Here is a 24,537-nt window from a genome sequence, read left to right on the forward strand (position 1 = left end):
CAGTAGAATAAACTGTACAGGTACGTTTCAAATATTATAAAGGACAACATAAAACCATCCCACGAGATGATGAGTGTTAAAAAGTTTATTTAAAACAGAGCAAAAAGGTATCTTGTCCATAATATCAATTCTGAATGATGTAAACACGTTTGAAAGACAAAGTAATAAAATAAGATAAGAAATACAATATCTTGATTAAAACAGATCGATACATAGAGAGTTATAAAGTCCAATTAACAATTAAAATTATAATTGTTTAAAAAGAGTGCGTGCCTACACCACTTTTAGTCAGCATTAATGTCTAAAAAGCATGTGACATCAACCGCGTCTTTTATGTTTAGGCACCGACTTAAAAAGTTCCCTCATCAAGTGGTTAGAAAACCGCCTCCCCCGGGGATCCAGCTGGTCCCGAACCTTCAGGAACTCTCGTGTACACTGACGGTTATTGGGATCGTTCAGCTTCTGGCGAAGTTCGGGGAAGAGCCCCGCCATCTTGGCCCAATGTGGCATTCCAGAGAGTCCGATTTGGTCCAGCTGAGAGTAAATCTGTGAATGACATTCAATTATCACGAGAAATAAACACATTCACTCATGAAACCAATTATGTCGTTTACCCTCTAGGTCGAATTCATTCATCAACGGTCAATAATAAGGGGAGACAAAATTGATTAGTTGGCTGAAGAGAGTCAACTCTGTATGCAGGGTCTGTGGAGCATTTTTCTCTATAAAAATACATGTAAAAAAAAAACAACTTATTTTACTAATGAAACACGAATAGATAACGCATAGATTGTTCAACAATAAGTTATCTGATTTGTTTAAGATTCGTATCATATTATACACACCGACTGAACGAATTGTTTGAATCCTTCCAGAGCTTCCACTGGTTCACCAAGCCCGACTACCTCCAGTGCTAAGTAGCGGGAATCTCCTGGGACGCCGCAAGTGTCTGATCTACCGGGACAGAGAAAGCAGTCCGTCTCCTTAACCCAGCGCATTTCCACCAAACCTACAGGCAGGATACCCCTAGTAAAGGAAGCGCCCTCTATCGCCGACACCATTGCCTGCAACACCAAGGACAATATATTACAAATTAACGTTTATTTAATAAAATATATAGGTCTTCTTCGATGACTGTGCAACGTGGATACGTATCATACATATCTTTGGTCGAACGCTACTGTTAAAACTGCACGTAAAGTACCCGGGTGCATATAGCCTTATAAGTGCAATTTTTGTTTGTCTTCGTACATGTACGTTATTTAAACATCTAAGTCTGCTATTTTAATTTTTTTTATATTAAACGTTGGTTGTGAAGAATGGTTTACGCGGTAAAAGCGATAATATGAAGAATGGTATATAATATATATTGATCCATTTCCACAAACTTGAAGTGCCACTGTGTTGGTTGAGAATTCCTCGGTTTCTTTTATGAAGGATGCCATGGTAACCATGGGAGGGAGGGCATGGGCGTCGACACCATGGATTGCGAAAGGCTTTGGGATCACAACGGGTTCTGAGATGGAGAGGTTGGTCGCAAGAAATTCAAACATTTGCTGGAAATAACGAGTTATATTTGCAAAGTTGACTGAATTATTTGACCCTTTCCAAGTTAATAATAATAATAATAATAATAATAATAATTATTATTATTATTATTATTATTATTATTATTTTGTTATTGCTTCGTTGCCACAAGTTTTAATACTTTACCAAAAACAATAATTTCACTGTGTTGCACTTCGTTGACCATCTATATACTAGTATTTTGCTAAATTTTACAAGATTTATAGTGCAGGTTTGCAAAAACGAAAGTGTATTGCAACTGAACAGTTGAATAAATATGTAGCTTCAGATATTGCCACAGGAAGACTAATATTGAATAGAAATTGAGATAATAAACACACCTGTCCTGCTGATATAGGAGTCACACCGAGATTGGGAGTGACCTTGAAATCCAGGTCAAGGTCAGGCTCGGTTCCATTGACGTGGGCAATACTGAAAATATGAAAAGACAACACTGCAATCATAGCACAAACCATAGATAAACTATAGTGTTAGTAATTTATTTTTCCGGCCTTGATATGCACGGTGAAGTATGTATATCAACAAGAGAGTTGAAAACAGTGTGACTTCATCATTGCAACAACTTTTTTATAAGAATTAAAAATACCACTGTTACATATTGTCTAAGAACGTTTGAGTTGGTACCGTCAGATTGGGATAATATTTGATAAAAGTTCACAAGAAATGCGAAATTTTCACGGTGATTTTTATCAAGCACAATGCCGCAATATCATTTCACCATGCACCCCTTCAAAGGGGCACACTCGTTAAAAGGGAATTGAAAATAATCGAAAACTTAAGCAGTATTCAAATATTTTTTGACGAAGCATTCCATGTTAACAGTTATTCTAATACTGATAAATTGCAAAACTCGCAAAACCGCAAGTTTTATTATATGCATATTTTCGCCGAAGAAGAAATGACATCCATACATTTACTAATGCATAGGGTATTATGTATTTATATATACGGTACTCGCTAGTATCTTGTCAAATTTGAGGATATACAGCCTAGCACATACCTCAACCAAACGAGATCCTCTTCGATGTTCCAAGTGGTTGGCACGCTTCCATTGGTGATCGTCTCTTGAACTTCCTCTTCCGTTAGAGAATTATATACTGCCCAACGAGCCTCGACGTAGTAATTCCGGGTTACGAGCTCCTTAACAAACGTTGCATTTAGCATCTGGCTGAGCGGGACAAACGCCGTAAAAACTTTCATCATTTGAATTGGTTCCACCTAAACGTAGGATAGCCAGATGTTTTATGTTAACAAAGTGATAATTGTTTGTGTATAAGTAGCTTAAATGATACTCATTTAGTACTTTTTGATTCCAATATTAATGTAAAATTGTGTAATGATTTTTTTCGTTTACAAATTGGTTTGCTAGGTTAAATTCGTGTTTATTATCATTATTTTTTTTTTTTGAGATTACACAGAGATGCGATTTTTCGTCGTGTACAAATAATCGCCTCTAACCTTAATTTCTACTTCCACAATGACACCCAGTAACCCAAGATGGCATCTCAAGGCACGCAGAACGCTCGGGTTTTTAGAGGCCGAAAACTGCCGGAGTCTACCGTAGGCATCAAACAGTTTTGCCGATTTCAGGTGGCCACCAATGCTAGGTTCATCATAGCTTCCACCCTACGGATAAGGTAACAGAATATGAAAAAAAAATAAATAAAATTACGCTGTTTTGAAATTAAAACAAGACAAACTGATGAGTTTATGATTCCAACTTTAACCTAAAATGTAAACTTATTAGATTTGTGGTGCAGAATTACGATATTTCATATAATTGTTAGAAATATACGACATCACTGCTAATAAAGTCACATTTGGGTGGAGTTAGTTATGCAAATTTTGGTCGCTGCGTGTACCAATTTCTCAATAGCCTCATATAAAGTTGGAGATAAACTCACGTGAGCGGCCGTTCCAAGTCCTCCAGCCATCGTGACCTGTATAGGCCGCGGTCCCGTGACCAAAGTATGACCTACACTCAGGAGAAACGAGTCCAATTCACCCTGGCTGACTCCAGCTGCAACAGTCACAGTGGAGTATGGGGTATTCATGGTCTGAAACAAAACAGTTTGTTTGTATGCACCTTAATTTGTTTGGACGACTACGTTTCACCTTTTAACAAAACGGCTGAATGTATGATGTAAGTGTTGTACATTTACGACAAGATGAAATACATATATTTCACATTTAATTTCCTCAAAACACTCTAGATAAATAACCTGAACGGTCTGAGAAAGGTAATAAAGTTTGAACTACAAGACATTTTACAATGAAAAGTTAACGCACCAATGGGTTAAATACGGCCCTCTGTCCGTTCTCTAGCGTCAGATTAGCCAGGTCCAGAAGAATCTGGCCGTTGTCAGGGAAAAGGTCTGACCAGGACAGTGCAGATGCACCCGCTACACGTATCCTTAAGTTCATTTGCATGGCCGCTTTTATAACCTTCTTTACCTAAATTAAAATGAATTCAGTTCGTATTTTAACAGCACCATCAGCAATCTCGACCAACTGAAATGTGTGTAAGGAAAAATGTACATATACAGACGACTGCCTTTTATAGAAAGATGATATTGGAATAGGCGCTCTCCTTTGCGATAGGTGGATAGATATAATACTAGTAAATAGATAGATAGATAGATAGATAGATAAACACTTTGACATGTTCCTTTTCACCTCTTCGTTAGTAGTAGGTTTGATGACAAACACGTGGTCGCGTCTCACGATCTCCGCCCAGTTGACAAACGGTTCCAGTCGGACTTGTGGCGCCGGTCCGATGGCTTCCTGCAGACATGCGCGCACTTTTTCCATATCCTTCACTGTGTTATCTGGGATAAAGTATACAGAGAAATAAAGGTGTTTTTAAAGGGCTCTCGTTTATAGTATAATTCAAAAACGTACAGAAATTAACTTTTATATTTAGTATAATTCTGTTCGTTATAATTATTATTATAATTATTATTATTATTATTATCATTATGTCAATGACAAAAATGTTATCGAATACATATAATCATTAGGGCAAAATATAAGTTGTATAACTTACACGGTGTTTCAGATTAATTGCCAGCATAGTAGACAAGTTACCATTTTAATGAAGTGGGGGTTTAATTTGCAAGACAGCTGACAATGTTTAAAATATAGTGCCACATATACGGTACATATATCAGATTTGAGGAGAACGGTACCATACTTCTGATCGAAGATGAGGCCACATACGAAATTAGCGCATGCTGACATCTGTAACTACATATGGTGAAGAAAGGCAATTAATCTACTCACCGTTTTCTTGGTGCCGCGATAGCATGTCATACCAGCGTCTTCCAGGGCTATGGCGTGGTCTACACTTTCTCAAACGCCCTGGACCTCTGCGAGCCCCGCCTTTGGACCGTTTGCCATCAGCTACGAGAAGTTATTACCAATATTAGTTAGGTACAGTCGTACTAGCGGATCTTTAAAATAACTGCTAAACGGTGTAATATTTTTTTCAAATAACTGAGACAGTAAGAAAGCAACACTTTCGGCGGCTAACACACAGCTGTTACTGGGGGTACAGGTCATTTGATAATGTAAAGAACTCAGAACTGGCTGTTATATTTCATGTGCACTCGAAATTTGCCTCAGTTTTCGGCCTTACAAGCTCACGGTACCCTTACCGCTGGTAAGGCCTCATAGCAGTATGTACAAAAAACTTGAGACACTTAAGTACCTCGAAATGTCCACGTTCTGACAATCTCTGTGGGTCCTCCGTTGTACCTTGTAGTATGTAAATCCAATTAAAAGTGTTTTCGTGTACCATCAGGCACGAAGTTCATAAAGTTTTGGTCACTTTATTTCAGCTTCCTCCTGCACCGACACAACAGCACGCCATATTGTGGTACACTTGCGGAAAGGACGACCACCTTTTCAAGGTCGACCTCGAAATGGAGTTGACCTGTTTCACGTTTCCAATGTAAACTTTTAGCGCCCTCGGGTGACGAGTTGTGAAAAATGGTGTTTGATCCATGTAGGCAACCTAGCTCCAGTTTATGTTTTACAAGCATTTGGCCATCCATTTGCGCTTCTGACGAATTTGGCCTACCTTTGCCCTAAAACCTACTTGAATAAATATTTGAGAAATTTTATAATTATAGTATTTTATAGCAATAAAAATATATTTAAAAATCACGTATTGTTTTATTTTTTATTTTTAGTAGTATTATATTTTCGCCCTTAATCAAAATACATACATGAATTACATTAAAAGGAAAAAATGTTTTACTTATTTTTTTCTCAATTTATTTATTTTTATTTCTTTTGAGGAAGAGGTTAAGGTGTACAGAGGCCTTGAAGTCGTTTGTGTGATGCAAAAATGAAATAAATGACTGGTAACTGTTTGATGTTCCCAGAGTGAATGATGCCTATTCGTTTTGCGGTTCATTTTTCATTTCCAGTCTTGTATTTTTGACTTGAGCTGCAATTTATTAATTTATTTTTATTTTATCATTTTTGTCCTCTCCCAGGAGTGTTTGGAACACCAGAGCTCGAGCATGTCATCCATAAAATAATTAATAAACAAAACAAAGAAATAAAAATAAAAAAATAAAAAAATTGATAAAAAAAATAAGTAAAAATAATTTCCTTTTAATGTAATTCATGTATGTATTTTGATTAAGGGCGAAAATATAATACTACTAAAAATAAAAAATAAAACAATACGTGATTTTTAAATATATTTTTATTGCTATAAAATACTATAATTATAAAATTTCTCAAATATTTTTTCATGTAGGTTTTAAGGCAAAGGTAGGCCAAATTCGTCAGAAGCGCAAATGGATGGCCAAATGCTTGTAAAACATTATAAACTGGAGCTAGGTTGCCTACATGGATCAAACACCATTTTTCACAACTCGTCACCCGAGGGCGCTAAAAGTTTACATTGGAAACGTGAAACAGGTCAACTTCATTTCGAGGTCGACCTTGAAAAGGTGGTCGTCCTTTCCGCAAGTGTACCACAATATGGCGTGCTGTTGTGTCGGTGCAGGAGGAAGCTGAAATAAAGTGACCAAAACTTTATGAACTTCGTGCCTGAAGGTACACGAAAACACTTTTAATTGGATTTACATACTACAAGGTACAACGGAGGACCCACAGAGATTGTCAGAACGTGGACATTTCGAGGTACTTAAGTGTCTCAAGTTTTTTGTACATACTGCTATGAGGCCTTACCAGCGGTAAGGGTACCGTGAGCTTGTAAGGCCGAAAACTGAGGCAAACTCGAAATAGAAATATGCCAGTGTCAAAAACACCTAAAAGGCCCTTTTAGGTGAAATAAAAGAGCATAAGAACCATGGATGAGCTAATTTTAGCAACAGTTATGCAGTTTATTATTCTTTTGCAGACAACAAATAAAGATTACCGCCCCAATAATTACAATGTACTAGTTTTCCGTAGACGTCAATAATACAATAGTAAGGAATCGTAAAAAAGTATGTTCTTGCAATATGTTGAACATGACTGATATTTACAGAGCACAGAGCACGCACAATGCGCTGTATTCTTGTTAAAGAAAAGTATAATATAGAAAACTTGGACATCACCTATATCCGAGAGAGCAGCCAGCAAAATGCACAGTATCAAAAAGACGTATACGTTACAGCAAACTGCCATCGTCCAGGTTCGACGAGTAAATGACTACATGGGCGTACATGGGCGCTGGGATGGCATCAGTGACTTTATATGCCACTGTTGTGGACCATTTAGACAAGTGCTCTCGTACTTTACCGCTGGCACGCCTGTTATCTTTTGTCTTGAGTCAATAGCTATTCAAGATGACGATTGCGATATCGTTGCAGAGTCGATGACTTTTTAGATTATGAAGCTTGCCCCAAGGGCTGGTTTTCTAAACGAGGGTCCGATTTGAATCGTCATTTGCACTGGATCCTACGAGTTCATGTAGCTAACATATCTCACGAAATTCAGGCTTTGAAATATACTTTTATAAGTGTATGAGTAGTAGCGGACTTACTTACAAAACGCAGACCACTTCTGTGTTCAATTCATGTAACATATATGCGAGTCCTTTATAGAGACTGACGAATACAATTATCGTTGTGCATATGATTTATTTCTAAAACTCATGAATATAATCATACACGTACTTTATCTATTTTAAAAGTGATAAGAATTGTTTCCCATGACAAATTTATTTCGTTTATTGAAAGATGTTGCAGCAATTCCAGTAAAGAGCCAATAAACAATGCCAACTACAGTAAGTTAAATGAAATACTAGATATTTTGACAATTTAAAGGAATTATTCAAGGCAAAAGTCTTTAGGACTCTGTGTGCAAAATAACAATACTGTGCAGTCATCAATGACTTGTGAATAATATATTAAGCATCAGATTTCAGAAATGCGTGTGGTAGGCGTGGCAGTAGGGATTGTGGTAGATGTGCTATACTAAATGTGTTAGATGCGACAATCATTAATAAGGCAGGTAAAATAAAGAATCTGAAACTTCAGTACCCTCTTCATAACACGGGCACCATGAGAAGATTCGACTTCGACGATATAGCCAGAAAATTTCAGTCTATATATATCGTGACAAAAAGAAACGTCTCACAAAATTTGTATAAGGTTAAGGATAATTCCATTGGAATAGAAAATATGCAGAGGCTTCTGTATTTGGGTTGCAAAGGTTTTACAGAGGTGCAACAGGGTGAATTTGTTCCGTTTATATGTTATTATATATTCAGTTTAGTATGGGAGTTCTAAATAGTCTCATTAAAACTTCGCTCTACAACGTTGCAAATCTGACAGAGGTGACCGCAATAAGAATGATCTATTAACAATTGCGGTAGACGTGACTACAGTATGTCGAATGCTACGCTGAATGTGACAAACGGTGCACAATACACGAGCCAATGCTCAAATCAAGTACCAAAATGCCTCGTTAACCAAAAAATCCCGCAAATATATTTCCAGGTAAGATGCGTCGGAGGAAACGGTTAGAAAATCGCCATCCCAAAATGTCCATTTCAGCTCGTACTCGTAAGAATTCGCGTGTACACTGACGATTAGCGAGGTTATTTAGTTTGGATTTAAGCGAAGGAATTGATTCCGCCATCTTAGCCCAATGAGGCATCCCTTCCAGGCCTATCTGGTCAAGCTGAGTGAAGACCTGTGGAGAAAAAAAGTTCACCTTTAAAAAAGCATAAACAACGACCCCTAATTAAATGATATTTCTACTGATGTTTAAATCTTCTTTTCAAGTGTTTTAGCCCCCACTCAAAGTGGAGAAGAGTCATAAGGGCAATCAAAGAAAAGGTCCAGTTATAAATCGCCCTCTTTAAAGTGACATTTTGATAAGGTCAGAATGTACATGTATTTCTATGTTACTTTTTAATTTCAAAGACAGTTTTTTAAAAACGAAACTAATGTCTGTATTTGAGTTTGAAATTAACAGTTTCGCCATCCTCATAAAGCGATCGGAAAGGTTTTTAACGCTTATGGAACGGTAAAAAAAAGAAAGAAAAAGAGAAGAAAAACTTACCGTGTTAGCAAACACTTTGTACCCTTCAAACGCCTCGGTCGGTTGTACCAGTCCCTGTATCTCCATGGTCAGGTAGTGAGAGTCGCTGGGAAATCCACACACATCTGCCTTACCAGGACAGAGAGTACAGTCCGTTCCCTTGATCCAGCGCATTTCTACAATCCCTAGTGGCAAGATGCCATTAGCGTAGGACGCGCCCTCTATTGAAGCGGCAACTACCTAAAACCAAAATATGTGAGTACCATTTAACTCCAGTGCTCTCTTTTTTATATATCTATATACATATTTCATCGAATGTCGTTCTTGTTACAGCATATACAAATTTGATAGCTAGATGGCGCGAAGCTGTGCTAACCATTTTACAAGAATTACAAAATATTATTGTATGCTGCTATCGCTCTCTCTCTCCCTCTCTGTCATTGCTCTTGTTGGTGTGTGTGGGGGAGTTAAAAATATAACACTGTAAAACTCCTATCTTCTTATTAAAAATGCTACAGCAAAAGACGTACAGGGTGAAGGCGACATCGAAGGTATTCCATGAACCCAGTATTGGGTACGCTGAAGAAACTGAAGAAGTCAATATTACAGCATACGCCATTTCCCCTGTATTAAACAGATTAAATCTTTTTTTTTTAATTCTGCCTTGGAGCTCCTCACCTGCAGCGCTGTCACCGTACTTAAGAACTGCGGCGTTTCTGGAATAGTATACTCCATTGCAGAGACAGGCGGTATGTTGGTCGCATTCAATGGGTGAATGGCGTACGGTTTTGGAAGGACGATAGGATCAGCAATAAAGCCTTCCGTTGCGAGGAAAGCAAATATATTCTGGAAAAAAATATTAGGAAAATGATATTTTGATTGAAATTCAGACATAATTTTATTGTGCTGTCTGTAGGAGGGTGTCTGTGCGTGCAAAAGAAAGTTGCGTATACTGATCTGTAACGCGTTTCCCATTTTAATCAATCAATTAGAGAAAAGTAACATGGGACGCAAATGACAATGTGCAATGCTTATAAATTGAAGTAAAAATTAAAACGAACAAAAATACCCTTTAATGATCTAGAAATAAATATAAGAATAACTGGCAAAGACGATGGAAGTAATACAAGAGATTGTGTTCAAAGAAAGACAAAATTTTCTATAAAAAGATAAGCCGCAATAAATGTATGTATAGTTTCGTTTTCTTTCTCTTTTTGGCTTTGAATTTACATTGGGTTTACTACTTACCTGCCCAAATGAAATCGAGGTCACATTCAAGTCATATGTCACATTGAAATCAAGGTCAAGGTCAGGAGCAGTTCCATTCGGATTGATAAAACTGAAAAAAAAAAATAATAAGAGAGTTGACTGTGAAAAAAAAACTCTCTGGTAATTAAATAAGTATAAATTTAATTACATTCAAACTTCTGATCCATTGCGCATATTTTAATATCCTGGTTTACGGAAGAGGTACATGTAACGTATTGCTGAAAACTACAATAATTGTACCTTAAAGCTAGCCTGCTGCTGAATATTCCGTTCACATAAATGTAAAAGCCCTGTAGTACATCGTGTAGATTTAAAATGCTTAGCGTATCAAATAAGGAAAGCCATACAAAGAAGCGAATATAATGCATGAAAATAACGAGCAAAAAAAAAATTAATATTAACAAAAATCAGCCTCAAAATCTACGGGTACCTCAGCCACACAAGGTCCGCCGCACTGGTCCACGAGGTCGGCACTTTCCCACTGGCGTTCGTCTGTTGGACCTCTTCCTCCGTCAAGGAATTGTACGTCGCCCAGCGTGCCTCCACGTAGTAATTACTTGTGACAATTTGGTTAACAAAGGTAGCGTTAAGCATCTGAGCCAAGGGGACAAACGCCGTGAACATCGACACCATTTGAAGTGGTTCTACCTGTTAGTCAGCATAAGATGTAAAACGCTGTTAGAAATCTCAAGAAGAGTTGAAAATATGTCTAAGGATTATCAATTGCCACAATAAAGCAGCAAACGATGAGAGTATCAGATGCAAAGTTATAAGGACAATCCTTGTTGGGCTATATTCCTACTACATCAATTACTGGGGATCCGCGTTTCGCAACCAAAGAAAATTGCAATCACGGCGCATTTCGCAATCAAACAATTTTGAACAGAAAAACGTACCCTTTTCAACTTTAGTTCAACTCTTTACAAACCCTTCGTAACTAAACATTAATTTCACTGCAAAACACGTCGTGTTTATACATTTTGTAAGGAGCAACTCAACACAACTTTGATACAAAAGCAGCATACAGTAAAACAAGACGTTTTGAAAGTAGATTTTCTCGAAAAGTCAGAAGAACAATTTCCACCAAGCCACCGCTAGATGTAGTGTTGTAGTTTCAGCATCCTTCGCTCAATCTACCACTAGAATATAACGAGAGAACCATCTTATAACTTACTACATTGTAAAAATTGGAGCAAGCCTCGCTCTGTATAGCAACTAGTCCTTACCTTCATTTCTACTTCGACAATGACACCCAGCAAACCCAGGTGGGAGCGCATGGCACGTAGGACGGCCGGGTTCGCGGAGGCCGTGAAGTACTTCTGTCTCCCGCGGGCGTCATACACCCTCACGGACTCTAGGTAGCCACCAATACTAGGCTCGGTATAGCTTCCTCCCTTTATTATACAGATGGATAATATTATGAGCACATGAGCGTTCTGTTTTTGTAGCGAGCACAATTTGAAAACAAATTGTAACCCTACACACAGGTCAGTAGTTTAACTTGACATTAGGAAAGGATAGAGATGATTATTTTCAATTTACATCTATTCAATAATTTTCAAGAAAAGGGTAGGGATTAAAACATTACTAACATGAGAGGCGGTTCCAATGGCCCCTGCAATAGTGACGCCTTTAGGTTGTGGTCCACTGGCCATTGCGTGACCTAAATTCAGTAGAAACAAGTCCAGTTCGTCTTGCCTCACTCCACCAGCGACAGTCACTGTTGAATATGGTCTTTCGGCTGTCTGGTAAAACAAATGGGAACATTACATGTATTACCACCATTGATGTAGGGCCTACTTTCTGTCTACCAGTACCATTAACTCTTTTTCAAAATTTAAAAGTGATAAACCATACTTTTATGCTCACAACATTTTTTTTTTGTTTTTGTTTTATATGAATTACCCAACAAAATTAGGGATATTTCGATGATTTGGAAAGTAGGCGGCTTTTCATTAAATAAAAGATCAATAGAAATAAAATGGTGTGATCATCTAGGAGCTCTAAGTAAATGTAACTGACCGGAGGGTTGAAGATCGCCCGCTGTCCACCCTCCAGAGTGAGGAGAGCAAGGTCCAGAAGAATCTGTCCTTCATCCGGGAAGAGTTCCGACCATGAGAGAGCCGACGCACCAGCCACACGGATTTTGCGGTTGAAGCGTATGGCCGCTCTGATAACCTTACGTACCTTTATTGTGAAAAATGGTAATTTTCTTTAGAATTTTTCTTTTTAGCATATTGAAAATTTCAAAAATTAATGAAAAGAAAACAATAATGATGATCACAGATAGAGAGAAAGAGAGAGAGAGTTTTACCTCTGCGTTTGTTGTAGGTTTTATGACAAGCACGTGATCCCGTCTAACAATTGTCGCCCAGTTGATAAACGGTTCCAGTTGGACTTGAGGAGAGGACCCAAGGGCATTCTGCATGCATGTCTGTAATCTCTCTAAATTCGGCAGGCTGGCTAGAATAAAGAAAGTATCTTTCGTGGACACATGTTTAGTTTTCACGCCAGCAGGAGGCTCTTAATAAAAAAATCAAACGTCAACATACAGCCCACCAATACCCGACGCCTCTTGCTTCTGCATCGTTGTATTGATATATCAGAAAAATACTTGATTTTTTGGCCCAAAGCTAAACAGAGTTAAAAGACAGACGGAGGCCCACTGCTAGTTATCCAAGATATAGGTAAGAAGTCACATTGCTGTCCACATTCTGTGACACCTACCCAGTTTAAGTCCTGGCCTGGAGGTGTTATTGTCACGGCGTGAGGACTATACACTCGACCAGAAGGTTCGGCAACATAGTTATGCTTAATAATTATAAAATAACCATATGAGCTAAGGTAAATATTTTTACTAAATATTGATGGATAATGCACCCATCATTCGTTCCTTTTTTATACAAACTGAAGATTTCCCCACTATATTACATAGTTTATAATTTTGAAAAGCAATTTCATGTTCCCAAACTTTTTGGGGTCGAGTGTACACACAAGTATAGGTGATTCATATAAATTTACGCGCTGATAACTCTCTCTGCCTCCAAAATCGTGATGTCTGTATTGGATTGCCTAAGGCAGCGTTTTCAACACCAATAGTGACGACAAGCGTGAACGAGAAATGATTCGTCTTTTGACAATGGGGAGGAAGTGTAAAGGGTAGCTATGTTTGTATTTGTAGTCGAAGTGCTTCAGCACCTTCAATCAGGACCGCAGATCAATTATATCAGGCCCGTAGCCAGAGGGTGTTCCGGGTTGGGGGGGGGGGGGGGGGCTCGAAAGAATTCCCCTTTTTGACGGGAAAAGGTCCCCTCTTGGTAAAATTTTATCTAGGTACATGAAATTTTTATGGTAAAAGGTCCACTTTATCAGGAAAAGAACCCCCCTTTTGAAACTGCGGGCTACGGACATGTATATGCATTTTTCTCCAGCGCGAAAGTCTCATCTTTGGTTTTTAGTTTTATTTTACCGATGAAGATGACAGCAGAGATCAAGCATAGTTACAGCAAACCAAGCAATCAAGATCAGAGCAACTACACACAATGGACAATAGAAGTGTCACCCCCTGAATTGGAATAATCAAAGTAGGTAGATCTTGAGTAGTTATAATGCCTGGTCTACTTATAATGTGACTAATGAGTATACAACCGCATGGAATTGTATTGTTGGTCTTTTTGTGAATTTTGATGTTTATAAAATGATACCAGGAGCATATCATTCCACAGTCATTTATCTCCCCCGAATTATTGGTTCAGTAGGGGTGACACTTCTAACGTCCAGTGTGTCTACAGTAACTGTCTTGATTGCTGTCAGTTGGACTAGGCAGGGACTTGTCAGGTGGCAGGGCCTGAGTATAGTTATGCCAACAATTACCAACCCCGAATAATTACCTGTGAGACTTCAGAACAGGGTTGCAGTGGAGGTTTGTGTCGTAAATTAGGCAGAGACATATACCCGTTAAATTAAGTGAAAATTCAATCTGTGACCCTGGTAAACGGTAGTGCTGCAGAGATGCATGTATGTCAGTATGTATGACGGTATATGTATATGCGGAGACTGTTCACCAATATCGGTGAAAGCTATATATTTTAAAAGATGCTGTTGCTTCATTTGTATTTGTGAAATTTTGCAATAGGCATACTGAGTGCAACAGACGTGATTAACTGGTGCATATTTATAAGTGCACTATACACATGTACATGTAGATATTGACGAAAACATGAAAAATGAGAAAATCTAACAACTGACATTTTAGACAAAATTAAATGCTGTAGAGTGAAGGCAATCGAACTTATAAATGAACTGATGAATGGATAAATAAATGGATTTACCTTAAAGTCCTAGACAAGGAGGAAAAGGGAATTTAGAAAAGACACCACTTTCCTGAGCCCAATTTTCTAACGTTATGTAACTACCTATATGTGCATATGCATGGAAATTTGAAAAGTTTCAAGTGACAAATGGTCTGCATATGAGCTCTACCTAGAATTAAATCGGTTAATTTTGTCAAAGACAAATGTGGCCCACATTCCTGCATTGTATTCCCCAGTAAACACTGCTCACCCTATACTCACCGGGAAAAAACCCAATCCACCAGCACGATATAGCAAACGTAGCTCCTCCAAAGAACATGGCATCAATCTTCAATATGTATCTTCAATGCTAATGGTACCTGTACTGCGGGAAACAGCTATTATATCCTAGGTCATGTGACATGAAGGTGTGAGAGACCCCGAGGGAATCGGACGTTGTCTCTATAAATCATACCGTCAGTAGATGCGTTTGATGGTAAACTTAATCTTGGTATTTAAATTATAATATAATTTAAATCATTTTTATTTATTTATATATTTATTATTATTTTTTTAAGTCCTGTACGCCAAACGCATTTTGAATCCATATGTTAAGGCGTAGCATGTCATTTATCTATAACAGCAGAAGGAGCCAACCTTGAAAGAAGTTTTATTCTCTATTCTAAACTTTGATATACTGAGCGTGGACACGCACCGTATAACGTCATGCGCCCCACCAGTCATGCTACCAGGTACCCGTCACGATTTCGTGGAAAGGGGGTGTGACAGGTTTGCTGATTTATTTTGTTTATCGCACTGCTAAAAAGACAGCTTGTACGGCTGGAGGGGGAATGGTATGTTTTACTGTCTTACGCACAATTCTTCCTTTGAATAGACTTGTGAAGATTCTTTTGTCTATAGCTATTTATATTAGTTTGATCTTACCATCCAATATTTCATCTGCTTGCAGTCAGATTTCATCAGGGAATGAGGTTGTGACAGGTATGACAACCTGTCACCCCTCTGGTGTGAAATCTGACTGCAAGCAGATGAAATATTGGATGGTAAGATCAAACTAATATAAATAGCTATAGACAAAAGAATCTTCACAAGTCTATTATAATAACATAGCTAATGAAACTGTTCCTTTGAATATTTTCAAAATAGCATGACAGACCAATTTTACCATTTCTGTAATCATTGAAATAAATTCTGATCATCTTCGGATGGTTTTGTTTGATTTAAAATGTCCAAATGAGACCTTTTGGTGACATCGGGTCTATAATACATTGTAGCTTTTAAAAACAGACACTGCTTAGCAAAGAAAAAAAATTAATTTAACCACAGTGTATATCCCAGCTAAGCAACTGTTGAAAATGGCAACTGCTCGGAGTAAGCGGTACAGCACCACCCAAGACCACGACAGGCCTCCTTTGTCACATTTTTGTTTACGTTGACTGCATTCGCCAACCAGATCCATACTTTGCCAAAAATCTGTGATGTTATTTACCCCAACGATCGATAATTATATGCGAGATCAAAAGAATTGTTGTTGTTTTTTTTTTTTTTGAGCAATTGCAGGGTTTCAACGCGCCGAGTTTATCCAAAAGCTTCAGAGGAGCTCGGAGAACTCGCAGCTCTGTCTTTGACATGTATCTTGCGGGGCAGAGACTGAAGAGAGGCGAGTCTCCAGCATCTTCTGAAACTTTAGGTAGGAATGGCAGAAACATCAAGCCATTTTGAACAAACCGAACACATTGTTTTCTTCTGTGATTTAATTCCATTCGTTTGCTTAATAAAAGCATCTTTCAATTAAGCAACGTACATCTTTACATAAGAAATAATAATCATTTTATTACACAACGCTGTCGACGAAGTTTAGGTGTGGATTATCATCAAAGAAATCGCACGAACTTTCGGTTCCCTGATATATACATGCTCCATTGAACTTACAGTTGCCGAACAATTACCCAAATCAATTGTAAATATACATATAAGAGGAGTCGATGAATATCGTTCTCAGGAAGTTGTTAGAAAACATATATCCTTGAGGGTCTATTTGGTCGCGGACTTTGAGGAACTCCAATTGACACTGGCGGTTTTCAGGGTCATGTAATCGCTGTCGAAGACCCGGGAAAGTGGTCAGCATCTTAGCCCAGTTAGGAAGACCAGAAAGTCCCACCTGGTTAAGCTGAGAGAGCACCTGCGATTAAATAGTTTAAACGCGTCTTTATTATGCACTACATATACGAAATCAACTGCAATGTTTGGAGGCTTAATTATTTGTGCCTCTTTGCATTTGCTCTTTTGGTACCGAAATAACAAGTTTTATGTATGTAGCTACTCTCTACCACAGGGATTTTATAACTGTTTCAAATTTGTATATCAGATCTTATACAATTAAAACATAACCATTATGAAATAAATCAAAGGAATAAAGCCATCTATCCTGCACTGTTCATTCCTCTTTTAACTCTAAATCAAAGACAATATGAAGGTACGTAGGTACAATATAATAGGTGCGCTTTGAGTACTGACTGGGTTATCTGACATTTTTAACACATGGCGGATGATAACGCAATACATACGGCGGTAGTAAATTGCTTATAGCCTTCAAACGCCTCAGTCGGTTGTACCAGACCCTGTATTTCCATGGTCAGGTAGTGAGAGTCGCTGGGAAATCCACACACATCTTCCTTACCAGGACAGAGAAAACAGTCTGTGCCTTTGATCCAGCGCATTTCTACGATCCCTAGAGGCAGGATGCCATTGGCGTAGGAAGCGCCCTCTATTGAAGCGGCAACTACCTAAAACCAAAAAGTTTGGAAATTTCCTTATGCATGAATCACAGGCATCGACTTAATGGTACATACATGTACATATTGAGTATTTCAGCGCAAAACGACTTGAGAAGTTCCTTGGTAGAGATTTTGTTTACAGCATTTAGGGTCTCCCAAATATACTGTGTTGGATGTGCTGAAACACGACTACCACTCATTGTGTTAGATATGCCAATATGTTAGAAGCAAGTTGTTTTCCACGTTTGACAAAGTGTGTTTTGTATATTTGAGTATGGACGTGGTCTATATCTGACATATTACACATAGCATCACATTTAAAACATGACCATTGCGTACAATACACATGGGCAACATATAAGCATATAATATTCAAAAGTCGTCCAACTCTCAGGTTGTATTTATTTCCAATGTTTTAAAATATAAAAGTGTGCCAAATAAATGTTTCCAATAAAGTTACTTGTCTGGTTTACGCCGTCGAGACCACTTTGAAAATTATAAAAAACTATAACAAATGACAATTATTCAACAAAAGCTGAGCACTATCTTCCAACCGTTAGCTTGGTATACATGTATATGGGCGTAGGCCTGTAGGAAGCCGATGTTCAGCTGGTGTTGAATAGTTGTTTTCTGTAATGCTATTACCAAGCTAATGGACATATTTGCTTATAAATAAGTATCTACCCACTTGGTTCTCCCTGCCTGCCCCTTCCTAGATATGTAAACGTATTAAAACTTAGAAATCGTGTGAGATTCCGTCGTTTGGTTGAACTCAATTCACTCCAGCTTTCCCATACATACACGCACCGCCGCCTCCCACGGTTAGATGGAAACTTACCAACTGCTTTCACAATAATTGCATCAATTTCTAAAACTAAAAGATAATTTATTAACTGTACGAACCTGAAAGGCTGATACCGTACTTGTGAAAGAAGGGTTTTCTCTGATGGTTGTTTCCGTGGCAGTCACGGTTGGAATGGCGCTAGCATTCAGGCCGTGAATGGCGAAAGGCTTTGGGACAACAACTGGATTAGCGATAAATCTTCTAGTCGCGAGGGCAGCAAATATGCGCTGGAAATAAAAATATGGTTTGAAAAAAGTAACTCGACAAATTGAAATGTGCATCTACTTCATTTGTAATTATGCACTTGCAAGCTTTTTTCAAAGGTACCTTTTAAGATTTGACGAATAGGGCACACTATACGACATATTTTCAGAATTAGGTTATTATATCATAATATCTTCAATTGAGCAATTTATCAACTTATAGAATATCTTCGGTCTTAAGACATACAGTTTATGCTAACATCACACTAATACATGGACCTACCGTTAGAATTATTTACTACAAATCGGATAAACTTTTATCGCCTTCCTAAAAGGGCGCTCTCTTACCTTCAGTGCTCGTTTTTTGTCCACTTTTAGGTAAAGGGTGGGGGTGAGAAACGTTTCAAAAAGAAGACGAATTGGCCACTATATAGGCTATACTACAGTGTAGTACGGTTTTACCAGAGTACTTTTGATGTGAAGAAAACATCTACAATTGAAAGATCGTTGTCGGAACAGACATTTCTATCGCTTCATAACTTGCAGCTCACCTGCCCGAATGAAATAGGTGTCACATTCAGGTCAAAGTTTACGTCAAAGTCAAGGTCAAGGTCAGGCTCCGTTCCATTCGGATTGATAAAACTATCAATAATAAAGAACACGTAAGAATGAACAAATATGTTCACTTTACTGTTAAATCTTATTTTTCACAAGTATAAGGAAAAAGTTAAACGGAATACACAATTACTAGTATTAAAGAAAAATGTTCATTCTTAACAGTAAAATCACTAACAGATAAACAAGGTAGTGCATTTTGATGGTTATCATCCAAAGGTATAAAAGTGTTCCTTTAATGTTTACCTCAGCCACACGAGATCTCGTTTACTGTTCCACGTGGTGGGTACCCTTCCAGTGGCCATAGTCTCTTGGACTTCCTCTTCCGTTAAGGAATTGTAAGTCGCCCAGCGTGCCTCCACGTAGAAATTGCGCGTTACAATTTCCTTAACAAAAGTGGCATTGAGCATAAGACTGAGGGGGACGAATACCGTGAAGAGTGACACCATTTGGACTGGTTCCACCTAGCGGACATAAAGAGAATATTTTAAAGTTATTACATGACGAATTAACTGTATACAATGGAGACAAAACATAACAAAACCTTCAACGGTCAGGGGAATCCGAATACAATGAGTATTATAATGATATGTAGGCTTACTCGCTACTAGTACACACACACAAAAAAAAAAAAAAAAAAAAAAAAAAAAAATACCCAACACCTGATTGATCTGTTGAAGTTTTAAAGATACATGCACGTTTTTACCATCATTTCTACTTCGACAATGACCCCAAGGAGACCAAGATGACATCGCATGGCGCGCAGGACATTCCGATTCTCAGAAGCCGTAAATTGTCGAAGTCTCCCGTAAGAATCGAAGACTTGTACGGACTCGAGGTAGCCACCCAGACTTGGTTCGTCATAGCTTCCTCCCTACAAACATCACTGTGAATATAATGTCGTGTATTCGTGCAATACAAACATATATTGCTAAGGTTTGAAAAGTTTACATGCAACAAACCAAGCGAGAAGGAAGAGTGTTTAATTTTTTTACCGCAAACCTAAAATTTTTTAGGTAGAAACTTTCCGGTAGTATACAGAGCAAGCAGAAACCTTACTATTTTGTCATTTATATTCTATATTTAGGCGATGTGCATGCAGACACAGTAAGAGGATTTTGCTTACGTGAGAAGCTGTTCCAATTCCTCCTGCTATAGTGACCTCTATCGGCTGCGGCCCACTGGCGATTGCATGACCTACGCTAAGTAGAAACGAGTCCAGCTCGTCCTGTCGCACTCCAGCCGCAACGGTCACTGTGGGATATGGTCTCTGAACTGTCTGTAAAAAAGACCTATAAGTATGCAGTCGCCTTCAAACAATTGTCCTCTTTTTGGTTTCACACCGGCATCTTATTTCTAAATCGTAAAATACATATATTACAATTATTTAAGTACACAAGTCTATTTAGCGCTTTGACAAATATATGCCTTGTTTAAATAAAAGAAAAACAATATTGTAATCAAATGTTTTAATAATACATGTGCCATTGTTACAAGAACTGCATATTAGTAATGATTTTAATTGGGTAAAAATACTGTATGTAAACTACCAGTATTAAAGTAAATGGATATAAAATATGACGCACCGGAGGGTTGAAGATCGTCCGCTGTCCACCCTCCAGAGTGAGGAGAGTGAGGTTCAGTAGGATCTGTCCTTCATCTGGGAAGAGTGGCGACCAAGAAAGAGCCGACACGCCAGCCACACGGATTTTGCGGTTTAAACTTACGGCGGTATGTATCACTTTTTGCACCTGCAATGAATTTATTTATCGTCTTTTGACACTTCAGTAAATTTATGAATAATCAATTAGGAAAGTAGGCCTAAGTATAGGGAGATTTATGGAAAGAGTATACGTATGTTACGGTTCTGTCCTGTGCCTCAATCCAAATTCGGTCCCTTGGTTCTAAATTGTTTCCAAGAGACTCTGTTCTGGTCCTACACATGTGAATGCCCATGTAGAGAGGAGGCTAGCAAGACTCACTTACTTCGGCATTACTTGTAGGTTTTATGACAAACACGTGGTCCCGTCTAACAATTGTCGCCCAGTTGACAAACGGTTCCAGTTGGACTTTGGGAGAGGACCCAAGGGCATCCTGCATGCATGTCTGTAACCTCTCTAAGTTTGTCAGGGTGGCTAGAATAAAGAAAAGAGCAACAATGTTCAACACGATATGCTTTAATTATTTATTGCTTTTGCGAGTTGCATCATACTGGTTATTTTTTCTTAATGATATTTTAATTTTGATTGATTTCATGCCTCGTTTATTCATTAACATTGATTTACATTTAGACGAAAACCCGTGTCTTTTATGTATTGACCCGTCTCTTTTCATGGACAAAAATATCAAATCAGGAATCATTCTTCTGTTGGTCAAAGGGGCAAGCAATGCACAATCTCCTCCTTTCATCCCCCCTCTCCCCCAAAAATAGCTCATTTAAAATGGGCGTGACTGTACTTGTTGCGAAGGGACAAAGGTGGGTGGTGCTGCAGCAGCTACCAAGTTCTCATCGTTAGTTTTAGTTAATAAAACAGTTTGTCACTGTTTTAGTTACAACTGTATATGCAGGATATATGCTGAGCCAAAATTACAATTCAGAAAAGGCAACTCCGCCAAAGACTTATCGAAATATAATACACCAGTCAAGCCTGGGACACTACACCTGCACGTTAATTTAATGCCACAGCATATATTTCCTAAAGGTATCACTGCTGAGGGTATACAATATAACCCTCAAGCGCACTTACTAATAGATTCAATGCATGTTTAGCGGACAGCTTTGCTTTTGGTATTTACCTAATTTATTTCCTGTGCTATGTACCAGTAAGTATACAGGTCTCTCGATTAAATTGTGTTGCTCAAGATATGTAATAATCAATGTCCCAAAAATTTCAACCTTTTGAACGCAATTATTATTATAACGCTGACAGAAATTATAAATAGGCATAAATAGTGAGCATCACTACACTGCGATGGGCCTTACAAAGATCGAATTGTTTAGATTATGTGGTATGTGGACTCACAGCACTAAGAGTACCATATGCATCCACGCACGTAAATATCGAACGTCACTAACTTGGCAGTACTAGTGCATGACTGTGCATCAATATGAACATTGCTATTTTACCAACTTAATACCGGCCCTCCCAACCCCTCCCACATCTATACGAGAGTGACGTCAGACCTGACTCCCACCACAACCTGTTTAATATGCGGTAAGATAGAAGTGCAGGTGGACATTTGCACTGATTTATTCTATGTATATTCAATGAGCTATTGGCCGGACGTCTCATGCATAATTCCGTAAAGGGGACACTTTGTAAAATAAACAATCTACGCGAGCACTTTCATAAGTTTCTTTACTCTTTCTATCTATCTATCTATCTATCTATCTATCTGAATACGTATTCCGCCATAGCCCGCTGTCTAAATTTACTAGAAGGTGGTGGTTCTCTTGTTTTGTGGCATATTTATGAGCTTATTGCACGTCTATTAAAGCTTTTTAATGGCAAGTTTTGAAACAAGCAATGCGCTAATTAACTGTCTGGTTAACTATACGCAGTTAGATCTAGATCTATATTGCCAGTTGCTAGAGATCTGGCTATTTTTATTTCTTTTTGTCGGAATTGTTATACTGTTGTATGTCTCTTAAAGTTTCACTGATGTATTACGCAGCAAATAACTTTATTGTCACATCACCCAATTAGTTCTATGATAACATATACAGCATATATACATGCCAATTATAAATCTGTAATGCTGTATTACTAACACACATATTTCTACGGAATGTTTATGTTCTCACACCGTATATAAATCCAATCCTTGTCTATATATATACATATGTACAAGGAAAGAAAAGTTAAATAATGTTTGTACAATATTTCTTTTGAAACCCTCTCAAAACGGGATCATAACTTGTTCTATGTTATTTTTAGTGAAAAATTCACACGCATGCCTCAGTTATGTGTTTTATTAATACAATGAAATAAATGTCACAATTAAACATCCTTTCCCGCGCTAAAGAAATAAGTGTATTTAGGTCCGCATGACTCTTTTTTTTTTAAATATTTGCGTCTTTATTCAATACAATCAAAATTTACTGGGCTTATCATAAGAGAAATAACTAAAAGAAATAAATGATCGCTTTATTGATAAGTTACTTGACGAATGAATACCCCAGTGTGTTTTCTTATCTAATTTAAATTGTCGCTTGGCATGACATATACTATTACTGCTCTCTCTCTCTCTCTCTCTCTCTCTCTCTCTCTCTCTCTCTCTTTTATTTATTTATTTATTTTAAAAATTCGAACTATAAACAATGATTCAAACACCTGAGGTCGAACTAATAAGAGTCAAATTATAAAGTCAAAGGAAACAGAAATATTATACTTACGAGGACATTTAAGTCAAAGGAAACAGAAATATTATACTTACGAGGACATAGTGACCACCAAAAGCAGGTCCAGCTGACAAGGAATTGTTGTCCGAAATACATCCCCTTATTATATCAGTTAACCTCAAAAACAACACAAATTAAAAGATATTTTTTTAAGTCAGAAAACAAAGATGGATAAGATGGATCCTCGATGATGCGCGACTCCTGTAATTCACGAGCACTTTTTCTGGCTGCATATCTTTAGGAGGTCACCATTAAGACCGCTCTCTGTTTAACATTTTTGACCACGGAATCCCCGCTACCCAGCCAACTGAACTCTAAACGACCATATTAGGGGATTACAGGTTAAATGTCAACTCTCCACAGAATATACAGCTATTAAACAGGTATTAACGACGGGAAATCAAGAGAGATGAATCACACTACTAAAGTGGCTCCCCGTGGCGATGGTGGTTTCAAATCCACACCTTGGGGCTATTTATTAGGCCTATCTGTTTTATGTATGTTTGATATCGGCCGTTATTTGTTGCTGTGCATGGCACAATGCACCGGTTCAAATGTGCATTTCATATGCCAGTACAATGTATAGACAGTATAGTCTCACAAAAGCGATCACGACCTAAGGACAACATGTAGGCCTAATAAATCACCACTGTCATAATCTGATCATTTCTCTATTAAAGCAAGCTTTTCATTTGTTGTAGGCTTTTTAGCCTATGTTTACTCTTGTTTTATATCTATTTTTATCTTTTAAACTCTTTTTGTGATTCATAGGCTTCAAAAATGGCGTTGTGGGGGGGGGGGATGTCTTTCAATTACGACTCATTTGCTTAGCTATAGGCTTATAGTTGAATAAGTTGCAAACAAAATTATGGGTATTAGTGAATAAAATTAATTCACACCCCACAAGATTAACCCACAACTTCTACTTACCATAGTAAGCCACATTACTAGAAGTGATACAGGCAATTTAGTTTTTCTCGCAGAAATTAGTATAAAATAATTTTTTATTCAAACC

At 37.9% G+C, this 24,537-nt stretch overlaps 3 protein-coding genes across 3 annotated transcripts; all 3 read right to left on the reverse strand.

Annotated features, from left to right (window-relative positions):
• Positions 1 to 70: 70 nt before the first annotated feature.
• Positions 71 to 7,357, reverse strand: LOC106179293 (L-gulonolactone oxidase-like). The gene is made up of 11 exons (XM_013562848.2): positions 7,167 to 7,357; positions 4,870 to 4,989; positions 4,264 to 4,415; positions 3,877 to 4,041; positions 3,492 to 3,644; positions 3,046 to 3,213; positions 2,588 to 2,805; positions 1,908 to 1,998; positions 1,389 to 1,556; positions 846 to 1,064; positions 71 to 546 (listed from the first exon to the last, which is right to left on the reverse strand). Exons 1-11 carry the CDS (start codon positions 7,234 to 7,236, stop codon positions 319 to 321), a joined length of 1,752 nt encoding a protein of 583 aa, XP_013418302.2. The 5' UTR covers positions 7,237 to 7,357; the 3' UTR covers positions 71 to 318.
• Positions 7,358 to 7,671: 314 nt separating this feature from the next.
• Positions 7,672 to 15,102, reverse strand: LOC106179294 (uncharacterized). The gene is made up of 10 exons (XM_013562849.3): positions 14,943 to 15,102; positions 12,683 to 12,831; positions 12,391 to 12,555; positions 11,961 to 12,113; positions 11,595 to 11,762; positions 10,799 to 11,016; positions 10,348 to 10,438; positions 9,778 to 9,945; positions 9,121 to 9,339; positions 7,672 to 8,748 (listed from the first exon to the last, which is right to left on the reverse strand). The coding sequence occupies exons 1-10, from the start codon at positions 14,998 to 15,000 to the stop codon at positions 8,521 to 8,523; spliced, it is 1,617 nt and encodes a 538-aa protein (XP_013418303.2). The 5' UTR covers positions 15,001 to 15,102; the 3' UTR covers positions 7,672 to 8,520.
• Positions 15,103 to 16,346: 1,244 nt separating this feature from the next.
• Positions 16,347 to 23,614, reverse strand: LOC106168156 (uncharacterized). Its single transcript, XM_013547115.2, has 10 exons — positions 23,558 to 23,614; positions 21,107 to 21,255; positions 20,707 to 20,871; positions 20,247 to 20,399; positions 19,827 to 19,994; positions 19,367 to 19,584; positions 19,057 to 19,147; positions 18,362 to 18,529; positions 17,249 to 17,467; positions 16,347 to 16,863 (listed from the first exon to the last, which is right to left on the reverse strand). Exons 2-10 carry the CDS (start codon positions 21,218 to 21,220, stop codon positions 16,636 to 16,638), a joined length of 1,524 nt encoding a protein of 507 aa, XP_013402569.2. The 5' UTR covers positions 21,221 to 21,255; positions 23,558 to 23,614; the 3' UTR covers positions 16,347 to 16,635.
• Positions 23,615 to 24,537: the final 923 nt, after the last annotated feature.

Source organism: Lingula anatina, chromosome 6 (assembly GCF_051362555.1).
Source record: "Lingula anatina isolate TDL-2025a chromosome 6, LinAna3.0, whole genome shotgun sequence".
Classification (NCBI taxonomy): domain Eukaryota; kingdom Metazoa; phylum Brachiopoda; class Lingulata; order Lingulida; family Lingulidae; genus Lingula; species Lingula anatina.